We start from the raw sequence: 16,946 nt of genomic DNA, 5'->3' as shown, positions 1-16,946 counted from the left end.
GTTCTTTTCTGGAGATTGGGAGCCACGTCTCTTATGAGTCATGCTCATGTCTCACGCTCAAACAGAACAGAACTGGAATAAGGTGTCGCAAAAAGGAGTATGGAACAGAGAATTGAGGGTCCCTGTCCTAACGCAACTCCAGAACTTGGTTTTTGAAACTAGAAAATAAGATGATCTATGATGAGTCTTCCAAGTTAAACTTTATATAAACTCCAAAGCTGAGTCTTATGTTTCCGGAGACAGAGATGTGGACCTAGAAACACTTTCCTATAGGACTTCAGTAACAGTTACAGGAATAAGCACCAGAAAAAAAAATAATTAAAGAGGAAAAGCATTTGCTATTCACCCAGTAGCCACTTTTAGCTACAGTGTGTTTGAAAAAAAAAAAAAGTGTGTTAAATCAGCTGCAAAGTGAATGCTTTATTCTAGTATAAATGTTTTGGAAATTGAGGACTGCAAAGACTTGGAAAATAATATGTAACCATAATCAACAATATGTCATAAGAATATAGATGGATTTATTATAAACATCTATAAAATTAATGGTAAAATGCTATCCTAAAATTCTACCAAATGGACATACTACTATACAATTTCTCTTCTGATATACTTTTTGTGACATCTATCTACCTCATAAAAATGCTACTCTGCTAGATCATAAATTTTACCTAAACTGAATGTGCTAGCAATAATATTAATACTTTATTAATACTTCTGTTTGTCTTAGAATTTATAAGAGGCTTGGGGAAATGAATTGGATTTTCTGATTTCTTTAAAAGGATGTCAAGATATACCAGGACCTTGAGAACATTATATTAAGTGAAATAAGTCAGACTGAGAAAGACAAATACCATATGATCTCACTTATATGTGGAATCTAAACAACAGAATAAATGAGTAAACAAAACAGGAATAGGCTCAGAGATATAGAAAACAAACTGTTGGTTCCTAGATGGGAGGTGGGGAGAGGATGGAGGAGAAGGTGAAGGGATTAGAAAGTGCAAATTACTAGACACAATACAGTCATGGGGATATGAAATACACAATGGGGAATATAGTCAACGATGTTGTAAAGATCATGTAAGGTGGCAGATGGGCACTGGACTTATCAGGGGGAATCACGTCATAGACTGTGTAGATGCCTGATCACTGCACTGTACACCTGAAGCTGGAGTAGAATAATATTGTATGTCAACTGCAAGTATATATATGTATAGTCATGGGTGGGGGAGTATAGTATAAGGAAGATAGTCAATGGTAGTGTAACAGTTATATGTCAGTGAGGTAGTAGCTTGTGGGAGGGAGGTTATCACTTTGTGAGGGGTGCAAATGTCTAACTACCGTGTTTCCCTGAAAATAAGACCTAGCCAGACCATCAGCTCTAATGAGTCTTTTGGAGGAAAAATTAATATAAGACCGGGTCTTATTTTAATATAATATATGACCTAGTCTTTATGTAATATGATGTGATATAACACTGGATCTTATATTAATTTTTGCTCCAAAAGATGCATTAGAGCTGGTGGTCTGGCTAGGTGTTATTTTCGGGGGAAACATGGTATTACGTTGCTTTGTACACCTGAAACTAATGAAAAATAAAAATAAAAAATTTTTAGAGATATATACCAGGGGTGCCAAAAAAATGTATTCACGTGACTTGTATTCATCTTTTGTTATTGGTATATATTGAGTATTACAATTTTAATACAGTTTTTTCTTTCTTAAAATGTGTATACATTATTTGGCACTCTGTGTGTGTGTGTGTGTGTGTGTGTGTGTGTGTATGTGTATGTGTGTGTATTTGTGTGGACATAGATCTCCAGAATTTATCCTAAGAGTATAACTGGACAAATGAGCAAAGATGTGAAGATAAGAGCATCTCTGAAGCATTGTAATAACAAAATAATAGAAAAACCTAAATGACCCCCAAAAGAGGAAACATTAAGAGATTTTGGAACTTTCAAACATTGGGATGTTATATACCCATTAAATAAGAAAAAAAGAACATGTATTCATTAGAAGAGAAAAGATGACATAGTGTTAATATGAAAATGGAAGTTTTACAATATTTTGTATAATATGATCTAATTTTTATTAAATATATGTGTACCACGGAATCACATGGTGTACGTATTTAACTTATATAAATTCAGGCATTTAGCCTCATCATTCCACTCAATAAGGTACATACAAATGAGAATGAAGAGAAGATGTTACTGGTCATTTCAGGGTTTGAGTGTGTTTCCATGATGAATATTAGTCTATACTTAAAAATATGCATTTTTTGTAACTTGGCTCTGAAACCCAGCCAATGACTTAACTGAATGCTCTGTTAGTATGCTGGAGGAATGCGTGTGCTTTGTGGGTGTGCTGGTCATTCACCTATGGTCTCTCGGCTCCCAATTCATCCTTTTATACTTTGTTCTGTGATACTAGGTCTGTGCTCGGCAAGTCACATTTCTGCTTTGCCTGCTGCTCCCTTTAAGTTATGCCAATAGGGGGCACTACAGGGAGATTGGATGGCTGGCGCTGGGAGAAGAGACTGGCCTCTTCCTTGTTGCTTTCAGTTCCCATCACCTTGGTAGTGGCAGTTGTTCTGGCCTTGAGCTTCTTTTGGCACTTCCAGAACCACCACCTTGGAGGCACCAGAAGCGGCTAGGCAATTCCTCCTTCTAGGAGTCTGAATCCAGACTTCCTGCCTCTATGAGGTCTTTCCTCTGAGAGCCTGAGATAAAACTACCCTCTAGCTGAGGCCCCTCTTCTGAGCTTCTAGGGACAGATAACTCCCAACTCTTCCCACTAGACCCAAGGTTCTCAAATGTGGTCCTGGAACGAGCAGCATGAGCCTCTCCTGGGAAATGCTAATGAGAAATGCACATTCTCAGGTCCCACTCTCTACATAGTGGATCAAAAACTCTGTGGTGGGGCCCAGCAAGCTGTATTTGAACAAGCCTTTCAGGGGATTCTGAGGAAGCTGGAGTTTGAGAACCACTGCCCTAGACCTCAGCCCCAGGGGGGTGTGCAGTTTCTGGTGGTTATGATTCTGGATGACTTCAATTTTCCCTTTTGGTTCCCTCAGTCTCTGAAACGTGTTTAATCAACTCCCTATGTTAAATTTCTTCTGTGGAAATATCTAGTGTGGCTCTGTCCGACAGACATAAGGAATAATTTACTTGGTCATCATTTATGGTAGAAACTAAATATAGTCAAAATTACTAATGAAAAATCTCTTAATACTCCCCTAGAGTACAGCATACAGATATTCTAGGCCTCAGTAAGCCCACCATATTCAGCATTGGAATTGATGGCTGATTCCTCCGTAGAGCTTAGATTACGTAATTGGCCTGGCTGCAGAGATTGTGTTGTTTGAAAAACAGATATCATTAAAAATCCCTCTAGTTATATTCAGCATGGTGAGATGCTTGTGGTATGAGAACACCCAAAAGCTGAAAAACTATAACGGTTTAGAAAACGTCCTATGTAAACTTTGACAAACGTTTTCCACTATGTTTTATTTTTCTCAATTATAAAATGGGCAGGTTGGACTAGAGCACTGGCTTTAGATTTTTTTAAATTGTGGTAAAATATATATAACATAAAATTGACCATCTTAACCATTTTTTAGTGTACAGCTCAGTAGTGTTAAAGTACATTCAGGTTGTTGAGCAACCAATCTCCAGAACTCTTTTTCATTTCGCAAAACTGAAGCACTACCCCCATTAAACAATAACTCCCCATTCCCTTCTCTCCCAGTCCCTGGCAATCACGATTCTACTTTCTTTCTTTATGAACTTGACTACTCTAGTGTAGGGACAGAGTCCCAGAGAGCAGTTTTCGGGCTCTCGGCCTCACGTGGGAAAGGTGCTGGCTCGGGTAGTAGATGGCCCTCAGCTGTGGCTAGTTGGCCGTCAGCTGTAACCAGTTAGCCGTTAGCCACTAATATAACTGCTGTGGCTACGCTAGCAAGCGCGGTTGCTGCTGGTGGGTGTGGTTGGCCGGTGGATTGTATTGCGGATCATGTTGATCCTGCTTCCTATGTCTCGCCCGGCCGCTGGTGAGACTGGGGTGCAGGGGGACCCCTTGTTGGGGTGCCGGAGGATGTTTGCTTTTTGTGATATCAGCCCAGCCACCAGCGAGAGTATGGTGGTATGAACCCCATTTCCATGGCTCCATGGGTGTGCCTTTTTGGCCTCACCATATCCTGCGTTCTTGTGCGGGGAGTGGAAGCAGAGATCCTGCATGACACTAGGTACCTCATTGTGGGGGCAGAGCCCCAGAAAGCAGTTTCCAGGCTCTCGGCCTCACGTGGAGGAGTGCTGGCTCGGGTAGTAGATGGCCGTCAGCTGTGGCTGATTGGCCGTCAGCTGTAGCCAGTTAGCCAATTAGCCGCTAATATAACTGCTGCGGCTACGGAGGAGAGTGAGGGAGAGAAGAGAGAAAGAATGGGGGCTAGCAAGAAGATGGTGGCAGGGCTGGCAAGCGTGGATGGCGGTTTGCGGACAGTGTGGATCCAGCCTCCAGTGAGAGTATAGAGCCGCCAGAGAGTGGTCGGTGGGTTGCAGACAAAACGGACAGCAGGTCGCACGTCCAGTGAACCCAGCCCCCAGTGAGACCGTAGTGGTATGACTCCCCTACCTATGGCTCCGTGGGTGTTCCTTTTTGGCCTCACCATATCCTGCGTTCTTGTATGGGGAGCGGGAGCAGAGACCCCGCAGGAGACCCTGCATGACACTCATTTAAGTGGAATTATACAGTATTAGTTCTTTTGTGACTGACTTATTTCACTTAGCATAATGGCTTCAAGGTTCATCCACATTGGAGCATGTGTCGGAATTTCCATCCTCTTTAAGACTGAATAATATTTCATTGTATGTGTATGCCGCATTTGTTTATCCATTCATCTGTCCATGGATATGTGGTTGTTTCCACCTTTTGGCTATTGTGAATAATGCTGCTATAAACTCAGGTGTATAGAACCGACTTTTAAACTGTAACTGCTCTGTAATAATAATAAGACCAGCAACAATAATAACAGTAGCCAACATTATTAGGCACTAAGTGTGAGAAGAGACATTGTCGTTAAGTGCTTTACACATATGAATTCACTACTCAAACAATTCATGAGTTAGTTACTATTATCATTCTTGTTTTCCAGGGGAGGAAACTGAAGCCCGGAGAGTTCAGTTATTCTGTCTGAGGTTACAGGGTGTGGGGGCAGAGCCCCAGAAAGTTTATAGGCCCTCGGCCTCACGTGAAGGGGTGCTGGCTCAGGTAGTGGATGGCCGTCAGCTGTGGCTGATTGGCCGTCAGCTGTAGCCATTGAGCCATTGGCCACTAATATAACTGCTGCGGCTACGGAGGAGACTCGAGGAGAGTCGGTCGGTTGGCAGCAAAGCAGACAGGAGGTCGCACATCGTGTGAACCCAGCCTCCAGTGAGACCGTAGTGGTATGACTCCCCTACCTATGGCTCCGTGGGTGTTCCTTTTTGGCCTCACCATATCCTGCGTTCTTGTGTGGGGAGCAGGAGCAGAGACCCCGCCTGACGCCCTGCACGACACAGGGTTAGCATGTGCTGGAATCACAGAGTACCCAGACAGTCTGCCTCATGGTGGAGCTTTTAATCACTGTAGCTTGCCTTAGGGGCACCTCTCAGTCTCTACAAGAATGTTATAGGGATGAGCCCAATACCCCCAAACCCTGCAATTACAGCCCCTTCACTTTTATCTATTTTAATTACTGAATTTCTGGCTTTTCATTTGAACACCGTTTTCTGTAGCTACAAACAAGTTTGAAAAAAAATATCACTGACTCAGATGGTAGAGTTCTTCCTCCTACTCTAATGTTCTATGAGTCCAGGCTTTTTATTTGTTAAAAAAAAAGAAAAAAAAACCCGACAGCATGCCCTGGACCGAACAGCCAGTAACCTGGTAACCGTGTTTGTTGATAGAAAATACCTGAGCTCTGGGTTCACTGCACTCCAAGGTTTCTGACTCAAACGTCTGCTTCTGAAGTGTCTTGTGAAAATCTTTTCGGGATCCAGTCTTTTTAAAGCCGCAAGTCTCTGAACTTCCTTGGTGTCTTTTATGAGAGATAGAGAGAGAGAAAGAGAGAACCATTAGATTAAAAGTAATGGCTTAAGCATAGGCTTGGTACTGAAAGATCTTGCTAAGAGAGGACCAATTGTCATTCCTCACATCTAATTATGCACCAGGCCCAATACAAGGCTCTCTTGTAATGAGATACAAACTTGCCTCCTGGCTGGCTCATTATTAAAGGCAGGAATGGCCTGGGAAAATTCCACTTCAGAGGTGCGGTCATTTCAGCTGTGGGGCATTTGGCTCCAAGTTGAAGCTAAACTATGACTCTAGTGTAAGGGGCTGGAATAAATCTAGCAGTGTGCAGAAGCAGCCAGCAAATAAAGATCGTTTGAAGATAAAAATAGAGGAAAACATTCAATCTCCACACTCATTATTGAGTAAAAAGGCAGGACATGGTTCAGAAAAAATAGAAATAAATAACTTATATGCTGACAAACTTTGCTAACATTCTCCATCTCTACTCCATACATACCATTAAAATTGTGTTTAAAAAATATGTAGCTATGGAAAGGGTTTAAAATACAATGTCTAGGACTGACACTAGAGAAAGAAATAAGACCATACTTTCATAATGAGAAATGCAACAGGTATAAGTTGTCAAATAATAACTATAGAATAACTGTGTGTTCCCCATTTTTGACTCAAAGTCTTCCTGGAAAACATGCTACAAAGTCAATAGCACAAACACACCCATTTTATTTGATTTCCCACACTATTAGAAAAACTATTGAGCAAGTTGGTAGAGGAACATAAAATGAGTTAGAATTTATTAGGTAGATCAAATGGCAAACAGATAAAGCAGGCGATAGATGTACGAGAACCACTAGCAATGATCCAAATACAGAGTTTATAACTCTTTGGGAGGGGTGAAATGTTGGGTTATGCATAGTGGCACACACTGCAAGTACTCCATAAATTTTAGTTTGATTGAATTAATTAAAGAGAAAATGAGAGGTCCCTGTGTTGTCTGCAGAATGGAGAAGACTTTCTCCTTGGATTTTATTGTGCTGTCAATATGAGCAATTTGCGTTGAGTAAAAGGAGATAGGAAGTAGCTTAGAAGAGAGACATGATGGGCTTGGTGATTGGTTCAAGTCAAGGTTTACCGTCAATGGCCATCTTTGATGTCTCCTGGCCACATGCATTGCCCTGACCCACGCTGTATTGATGGGGCTGCATAAACAACAGGCCAAAGTGGGGAACTGACAATAATAAGGAAATGAAAAAGGTGTAGCCTCAATAAGGAAATAAGACTAAACATTTAGGAAGGACTGCAAGAGACATACCCAGCATCATTTCTGGTTTGAGATTCCTGAACACCAACAAAATAAACAAAATTTGAAATATAAATCCTATTATTTATAAACATCAATTAACAAAAAGTATTTTGGAGAACCCTTTCAAACAATTCCTCAGAAGTTGCTCTAAGTCTGCAGATAGTAGTGGTTAAAAGAGTAGATACATATGTAACCAAACTTTATATTAATATTTATTAGAAAATTTCCTAACAGAAGATTTCCTAACAGATCTTTGAGAGAGATTTCATAAACCTGCTAACTTCTCAAAAGTTAGTCTCACCAATATAAATTTAGGCGGCAACCTGTATGTGTGTGCTGGATGGCTAGGCTTTTCTAGTGCGTAAAATAACTTCTTTGGACTCTCCCTACGGATTCAAAGAAACAGTGTCATGTGATCCGATGTCCAAGGAGAAACCACCCAACTCCAAGTAGTGGCAAATACAGGCAAGTACTCAGTTGCATCCTAAGATTACACTGTCCCAATTGACAACATGCTAAATCAGTGATTATTTTACATGAAAAATCCAATTTGAAAGGGAAAAAATTCCCAAAGGAATTAACAAATTTGTTCTAAGATGGAAAGCAAACAGAATTAAAATTCAAATTTCATACTGTAGTATCTGCCTTTTGCCTTTCTTGGCACTTGCACACTGCAAAGCGAATTGATATCAACATTGATTTCAAAGTCACATGCCTCTTCACAAGGAAACCTGCTTGGGCCACAGAAATAAAAATCAGGAAGCGGCCTAGCTTAAGACCTTAGCTTAAGCCTTGGTAACCAGAATTATATTTGTTTTAGCTTTATCTCTTGTCTCATAAAATGCACCCATTTCCAACAGTGTTTACTTACAAGTGTACAACACACACAATCACACTGACACAGACACACACAGAGTTCCAGATGTGAGCCTGCTTCCCTCATCCTCAAATTACTCCTCTCTGGCCTCTGTTCATCAGGTGAGGTCTGGGCATGAGACAAATTCTAGGATAGTCCTCCAGCTTTAAGATTTTATGATAAAAAGTTCACACATCATATCTGAAAAAAATTAAAATCAAATTTTCTTCTCAAAAGATGTTAAATCTGGGAGAAGTGAAATTTATTTGGCAATTGTTTTTTTGCCATTTTATGCAAATAGATGTTTGTTTTTTCCCCCTCAGTTTTGTTAGAATGTTTTCTGGAGTTCTTCACATGGACCCCAAATACATTGACAAATGGGCATTTAAAAAATTGAGTTACAGAGCAGTGTTCACAATATATACACTCTAACTCCATGCATATGCCAGCCCTCAGGATTTTTGGTACATAAAGCATTAAGACTAACGAATTCTGTGGCTGTGTGTTTGAAACCAGAGCAAACTCCTCCCCTTTCCTTTCTCACTCTAGATTTAGCATCTATTTCCCCATTTTTAAATCTCAAAGTTGCAAAGCTCCCTTGTGGTAGCAGGGTAAAGCTGGCTGGAGAGGAGAGAACAAGGGTTGTCAAGCATGTAAAGATGACTCATTTCAGAAGTGCCAACCGCAGAAGGCAGAAACTGCCACTGGGTCGGTGGTGAGACTGCTGGCTGAGTGCCAAGTGGCTACCCGAGTCCCAGCCTTATTACCCCAACTGGGCAACTGAGCCAAACAAAGCCATGCTCCTGCTAAGCCTATTTGCAGAGAAGAGAGATGAGGTAAAGTAGGCCAAGTGGTAGAAAGATGATCCTCATGAAATGAGCACAACCTATTGCTTCTCAAGAGAACTGCATTCCTCTCCTTCAAACACTGTGTTACACATTTGGGGACAATCCAAAGACCAAACATATTTTGAGAGCATCCTCTTTGGAGACCCTGTGGAAGAACAGACAGACTCTGGGCTCTAGAGTCTAGACCTGGGTTCAGATGGTGGCTTCTCACATACTGACTATGAGACCTGGGGCATGTGACATTGTTTCTCTGAGCCACAGTTTCCGCAAGTGTAAAATGGGGGAAATCATTCTTTTGAAATCCTATTATGAAGATTGAAAAATAACGTATGTGCCTCATCTTCTTTTTCCTCTTCCCCTTCCCATAACTTTTCCTTTTCTTTCCCATCCCTCCCTGTACAATGTGGTACTAAAAAACCATCAAACAAGGTACTCTTCCATCCCTCAGGGTGGGGGGTGGCTGAGGAGGTCCAGAATGGGAAGCTGAAAGCCAAACAGGGTAAGGAGGGCACACATTTAAAAGGGCTCCCTGCCTGGCACTGAGAATCAGACCCCTGTGGTGGGAGGAGGGCGGCCAAGCCTGAGGGGACCTGGCCTGTGATAACAGAGCCTGAGTAGTATGACGAGGGCACCTGGAGGAGAAGCCTGCCACGAGGTGTCAGAGCCCAGGCGAGGGGCCAAGGGTGACCCTATGGAAGGATGGCCTGGCACTAAGTGTCAGTGCAGGCTGACGAGGGCAAGCCTGGTGCAGGGTGTCAGAGCCAGAATGTGAGGAGGAGGGCAACTGGGTGGGGATGGGGGGTGGGGGTGGGGTACTCGCAATAGTTACATAGAGCGGATAATTTGAGTAAGGAAACATATTAAGGACACTAGGAATCAGATTGCTCACTATCTGAGAAGGAAGTTAAAACCATGGAGAGGAAGAAAACTAGAATGAATACTGTGATGTTGGATTGGGATAGCACATACTGACATGAACTCTTAGCTTTCAGTACACACACGAACACACCCGCAGCCCTATTCACTGAGAAGACATGGGAAGAGCAGCACCTTCCTGGCAATGAGCAGAGCCAACAGCTACATCTTGGCTTCTAAGCACCATTTGCCACTAAAAGGGATAAGAACTTCTTGTAGAAATGACTGATTCCAGTGGGGAGGAAAGTGTAAGATCAGCCTAGAATATCTTGTTGCAGAAAGCGAGGATGTGACCAGTGACTGCTGGGGACATGTAAAAAAGACATGAGAATCGGGTGAAGGGATTCACACTGGTCCAATTGAAGGCCATTTGTGCATAGACATAAATGATAGAAATGGATTACAACATATTGAATAAAATAGGAAATTAGGACTCCATATTGATACAAATAAACTGGGAAGCTTGGTGAAGAAGGGGACATTTACAGTAATCAAACACAAATGGAGGGACTTTCTAAAAAGTAACTGGCCTGTAACCTCAAGGTCACAAAAGTCAGGAAACACAGAAACAATTCCAGAGTAAACAGGACTAAAGACATGTAACATCTAAAAGCAACACATGACTTTGAACTAGACACTTGCTCTAAAGGGCATTCTTGGGGCATTTGGTGAAAGCTGGATAGGGTCTGAGGATTAGATTATAATAATGTATCAATATTCATTTCCTGAATGTGATGGTTTCATAGTGATTATGATGGAAAATGTCCTTGTTTATAGGAAATACACACTAACGTATTGAGGGGAAATGGAAAATTAGGTCAGCAAATTACTTTCAAATGGTTTGGGGGAGGAGGGGGAAAGGTCTTTGTATTATACTTACAAGTTTTCTGTAAATTTGAGATTGTTTCAAAATAAAAGGAAAATAATGTGTGTTAGGTGTCTGGCATTGTAATACAGACTGGTAGTGGGTCCTATTTACTAACCCATGCATCCAATGCTGCAGTTGCTGTGAGTGTAGGAGCTGTTATGCCCAGAGACATCTGAGTGATTCACTCTACCTTCCAGCCCCGTAACCCTGCACTTTGGCTTGGTTGGTGGTGACTAATGCCTGACTGGTATAGGATACAATAGTCCTACCCCTTGCCTCAAAGTGGGACAGTGGAGCATCTTTGCTGGGTGATCCCTCTAGAGCATCCTGGGGACCAGGCCAGTAATTTATCTGTGCCTTCATCCTTAGCTGACTCCTTCTGCTTCCCTATGTTGCTTCCCTCACTCCCTTACAGGCTCTTCCTAAAGAGCACACTCTCAAAAGCACATGCACCTGAACCCCTGTCTCAGTTTCAGCTTCTAGGGAATCTCGACTAAAACAATCACACACCAACTTGATAAATGAGAGCTATTATTTTTAGCATCAATGATAATACCATCAGATGCAATACCAATGCATGTATTATAGATCTAGATACCCTTATTTTATGGGTATGTTGATTTTAAAGTCTCCTAACATCCTTATCCGCTGAACTATATTATGTTTATAGGGGAAATTTACTTATCAAACACAAAAGTAGAACTCTGAAGAGTGTTCACTTTAGGATTCCTCTTATAAAATTCTCCCCCCAAAACAAATAAATACCAGAGTGAGGCAATTGTCCTGAGTAAACTTGTTCCATTCCGTCCCTTCCAGGGAGTTCTTTTACCAGATCTACTGCTAAAATTACAGATTTGGGGATTGGATTTGGAGATTCCAATTTTCTGACATCTTAGTAGCAATGGTACTCAATGAGGGTAATTAATATTTCAGTTTTTGATTGTCTCAATGACTGGGGTGTGCTGCTACATTTCACATCCTGCAATGCCTGGAGCATCATACATAATGAAGGATCAATCCGAATTCAACATCCAACACAACTATCAAATGTCCTGTTAGACACTTATGGCGGGGTGGGGTGGGGTGGTGGTGGTGAAAAACCAGTCTGTAAATATCTAAGCTAAGCCCCTATACCATCTTGCAAATAAATGCAAAGTAGTTTTGTACTGAATTTTCAGGAAAACACCTACCATGTTAATGTAGGGAAATTAAACTTGGTGCTGATTAGAGCTCTTCCAAGAGTTTCCCCCCATTTTGGAAAATCATATTACTATCAGCAATGCTGCTTATGGTATTTGTATCACCCATACAACACACTTGTTGCCTGCTTTTGTAGGTGTTATAGTCACAATAATTCTTCCTGCAGAGGCAAACAGCTTGTGTTACCATGTTCTCTGGTGTAGTTGGGTCCCAGCATTTGCATAATGACATACTGTTTTATGTATTAAGTTTCTTTTTTTCTCCATTATATAACAGTTGGGCCATTGTATTGGCTTCCGAAAATGAGAAAGTTTGTGAGTTATAAATGTGGTATCATAAAATATTTGTTACACAGAAAGATGGTGTTGGGCCTGACTGATCTGAGAACGCTTGTCTTAGAGCAATATGGTATGGATATTTGCTTGTTAACATTTCATTCATTTTTCCATTCAACGAATGTTTATGATGTATCTCCTGAGAATAAAGCACCAAAGAGGATGCAGAGAGGAAAACACAAGAATCCTAGCTCTGAAAAAAAAAAAAAAAAAAAAAAAAATCCTAGCTCTGAAAGAGTCCCTATCCTCAGGGAAGTCACAGTCCAATGAGAAAGATCACATAGTTTGGCAGGGGAAATAAAAGTGTAGACAAGTAACTAGAATGTAATGTAGACTATGACAAAAGCTTCTAAGAGAAACATAAACAACATGCTTTGAAAACTCAGACAAGGGAGTAATTACTTCTGGCCACATCAGGGAAGGCTTTGTGAAAGTCCTGGTCTTTGAATTGGGCTTTAGTGGGTGTGGATTTGTGGGGATGAGGAGTCTGTGCTAACAGGTTAAGAGCGGCTCAGTGACATCCACAGCTGGATTGCTCTTTGTAACTGCATAGTAGGTTGATGAGCCTGGTTTGCTTTCCACACTTTGAGAAAGCAACTAGCTAAGCACCTTGACAGCCAGCACAACAATTGCATGTCATAATAAGCAATTATTGATCAGGGAGACATTTTTATGGTGTTTTGGGAGTAACTGAATTATATGCACTGATGTGTTTGAATTTTAATTGTTTACCAGTTCACTGGGAGTAAAATATGGAGTAATAAAACAGATGATACCCCATTCCTTGATATCTCAGCTCTCCTTGAGCATAACCTTCCTTCTGAATTATCTTAATCACCGAGGGCTTTTATGATGCTGCTCATAACACTCATGAAATGTTTCACTGTCGTTGCAGATAATACACTAAGAATAAATAGTATGTAAACAAGTTTAATTACTTAAGAGTTTGACTCTCCACCAAGACATCAAACACATTCTACAGTTAATCACTCTTTAGCTTGTTTAGAGAAAATAATGCTTAAAATATTTACTATCGCCCAAAGGATGCCAGCAAACATCAATCCATACAAAATTATCAAAATATATGGAAATAAGATGGGATAAACAAGTAACCATGGCACCATTCTACTCATTAGCTCAAAGGTCATTTTTAAAAGTCATGGAGAGTAAAAGCACTATTATGTTTAGAGCAAGGACATGAAACTTTGTGCTATACACATGAAAGATACAGTGGAATTCATTCAAGGCAACTTCCAGTCTAAGAAATACAACAATTTCTAGTAGAAAAAATATATTTCCCCCAAAAAGAGATCATGCATTTTGTATTTCTGTGTAGTTTAAGCTTTCCTTATTGAGTTAAAAAGAAAATATGAAATTTTCCTCTATCCTTCATTTGTCTGATTTAAACGTCTCAATTATAGAACTTGAGTGGCAAATGCTCTATAGAATTATGAGAGTGGGAGGGAACAGCAGTGGCCATTACTCTGCTCCCCTGCCCCGTAAGTGGGATTCAAAGCCATATTACAGATAGCAAGGACATAGAAGACTATCCCTAGATATTACAGAGAAATGTAACATCAGCAAGGAGATAATTGAGGAATAAAAGAGCTAACTAAATCAGTGTTTGACTGCACGGTTATGGATGATACAGACATGTTCATACAGGGCAAAATGGCTTCATTAAGTATGGTCGTCCAGAAGAAGGTAGTTTTTCCCCCCATGGTGTATCAAAATATATGGGAGTTTTTGGTTCATGCCTTTCACATGCTAATAGAAAGTGCTTTTTCTGAAGTCTTCAGAAAATCTTATTTCATTTGAAAGGAATACTTTAAATAGGTTGAATTGGAACTAGATAAACCCTAAAGTATACATTTTATGATTTTTCAAGTATTATCTTTATTCTATGAATATATATAGTACCTCCGATGTGACATCTACCCTGGATCGTTAAATCAATCTTTGACAAACTGAGTTGTCCCTTGTTGTTTTCCTTTGCATATAAGATCTTACTAGTTGGTCTAATTTAAATTATTTGTCAATAGGGCAAAGACAATTGAGCCATATTCTGTAATAGTGTTTAATAAATATCATAAATGTAACTAACATTTATTGAATTATTGCCACAAGCCAAGAAATCTTCTAAGTGCTTTACGTATGTTATTTTATTTATTGCACATAACAAAACTTACGAGGTAGGCACTATTCTTATTTCTATATTCTGATGAGTAAATATCAAGGAGCTTTTAGCATGGACCAAATGTCTCCATGGATGTTTAGGTGTATGTATGTATATATATATATATATATATATATTTACATACATACATACGAAAGGTTGGGCAATTACTTTCCACTGTGTAAGTGCATGGTGGAAAGTTCACGAACTTAACTGTCTGAACTTTTTGTATTTATGTAAAAAAGTATAAATATTCATTAGGTGAATAGATCAACTGTGGTAAATCCATGTAGCGCAATATTAGTCAGTGAAAAAGAAATGAGCTATCAAGCTACAAAAGGACACGGAGGAACAAGGCAAAAGTATGGGGATAATAAAAAGATAAGTGGTTGCTAGGGAGGGATGACTGTGGAGTACAGGGGATTTTTAGGGCAGTGACAGTATACTACTGTATGACACTATAATGGCAGATACACGTCATTGTGTATTTGTCAACACTGTAGTATATACAACACACAAAAATGAGCCCTTATGTAAACTATGGACTTTAGTTAAAATTAACATATCAATATTGGCTCGTCAATGGTAAGACATGTACCACACTTAAGATCCATCCAAGAAAAGGATAAATCAGTCAGAGAAGTCTGCACAAAGACAAAAGAAATTTGACCTGGTCGTTAATGCATAGGTAGGATTTAGTGAAAGGTGGGGGGGGGGGGGCAAGCCCAGAGGGGAAAGAGCAAGAACAAAGGGCTAGAGTTGGAATAGTGAGGCAGGGGAGGAGGCCCAGAGAAAGGAAATGACTCCAAGAGTTAAGGGAAATACGTTTTAATAGACAGAGTGAGGCCAGATTATTAAAGCCCTTGAAAGGAAAGCAGTGGAGTTTATATTCGCTATATCAGGCAGTAGGGAGCCTTAGACGGTGTTTGAGCAGGGGAGTCATACAAGTACAGTCAATCCTCATTAGTCACAGATTTTGCATTTGCAAATTCACCTACCCACTAAAATGTACGTATAACCACCAAATCAATATGCACCTTCATTCTGGGACACGTGCCAAAAAATAAAAAGTTTTTAAAATCCAAAGATGTTAAAAATAGAGAAAACTATTGTGGGGTGGGGGCTGAGGGATACATGGGAACTCTTAGTACCTCCCACTCAATTTTTCAGTGGAGCTGAAAATATATTAATTACAAAGCTAATAATATAAAACAAATATATATGAAAAGAGAATAAAAGAGGACTTACTTCTGGTTCACAATTAGCCATTCCCGAATATAGGTCTGAACACAATCCCTGACATGAGGGTCCAGTTCAACCCTAATGAGATGGCAAATGAAACAGAAACATGTTATTACTGAGCAAAAACAACAAAACCATCCTTTACCACAGCCAAGAAGAGAGCAGTGTGATTTCAAATCCAGGTCAAATGAGAACGCTAGGGGCATTCTTACCCATTCATTTCAAGTGTCTGAAGCATTCCTGAGGCAATAACATTTTTACTTTGATGAGACAAATATGTTGGCATTTTACACGTTGTGGGTTTTCTTTATTATAGAGACTCCTGTGAAACCATACCTAGCCCTAAAGGCATTCTGACACCAAACAGGTAGTACTAGCTGTAATCACATACAAAACAAGAAAAATAAGTACCGATTTTTCACAGGGGTAATTTGGGCGTATTTTATGCTCATGTGTAACCCTGTTAGGACATGCATGTTTTCCTTTTTGAAAGCCATGAAGAACAGCTGGCTTATGCTGTGAGGAGCTGACAGGCACTGGCTTTGTTTGGTAATTATTAATTGCCATACCTATGTCACGAGAGAGTCTTGTGCGTCAGAGTCTTGAAAGCAGTCAAGACTAATTTCCCACAGTAACGGTGCTTATTACTGTTTGTCCCCAATGTTTTGGTATTATAGGTAAATAGGTCTAAATACTACAAGTTTTCATTTTCTTGTTCGTATAAAGGGGATAAGAACAGTAGTGACCTTGGGAGCTTGCGGTTAGTATTAGATGGAATATTAGGAAGGTTAGGCACGTGTTCCCTGGGCCCTGACTTCCCAAGTCCCAGCACCATCCTTTAGTAGCTCTGTGACCTTAGACCAGGCACTGAATGCGTCTGTGCCTCAATTTCTTCACCTTAAAGTGGGGCTATTAATAGCAGAGTGCCTCCTTTAGAGAGCTATGATGAAGATTAAATAAGTTAGCATGTGATGTGTTTAGAAGAGTGTCTAGCACATAATAAGACCTACACATGATAGATCACAATTAAGTGCTATTTATTATGCACTAGGAACTGATAGGATCACTTTAAATGTATTAATTCAGTTAATTCTCAGTCAGCGCCCCCAGGGCAGGTGCTATCACTATTCT

The 16,946-nt window shown here is 40.2% G+C and overlaps 1 protein-coding gene across 4 annotated transcripts in view; it reads right to left on the bottom strand.

The window, feature by feature from the left end:
* Positions 1–16,946, bottom strand: part of DOCK8 (dedicator of cytokinesis 8) — a 193,513-nt gene that overhangs the window by 122,697 nt on the left and 53,870 nt on the right. For all 4 annotated transcript variants that reach the window (XM_019730243.3, XM_019730266.3, XM_019730259.3 and 1 more), the window contains 2 exons: positions 15,822–15,893; positions 5,956–6,079 (listed from right to left, as the gene is read on the bottom strand). In XM_019730243.3, the coding sequence (XP_019585802.1) occupies positions 5,956–6,079; positions 15,822–15,893 (196 nt within the window). The remainder of the gene's footprint in view (positions 1–5,955; positions 6,080–15,821; positions 15,894–16,946) is intronic.

The sequence above is a fragment of the Rhinolophus sinicus genome, chromosome 16 (assembly GCF_057876585.1).
Source record: "Rhinolophus sinicus isolate RSI-liver-muscle chromosome 16, RSI-T2T, whole genome shotgun sequence".
Lineage (NCBI taxonomy): Eukaryota > Metazoa > Chordata > Mammalia > Chiroptera > Rhinolophidae > Rhinolophus > Rhinolophus sinicus.
The sequence above is the reverse complement of the archived record's forward strand: the minus strand, read 5'-3'. Positions and strand labels throughout refer to the sequence as shown.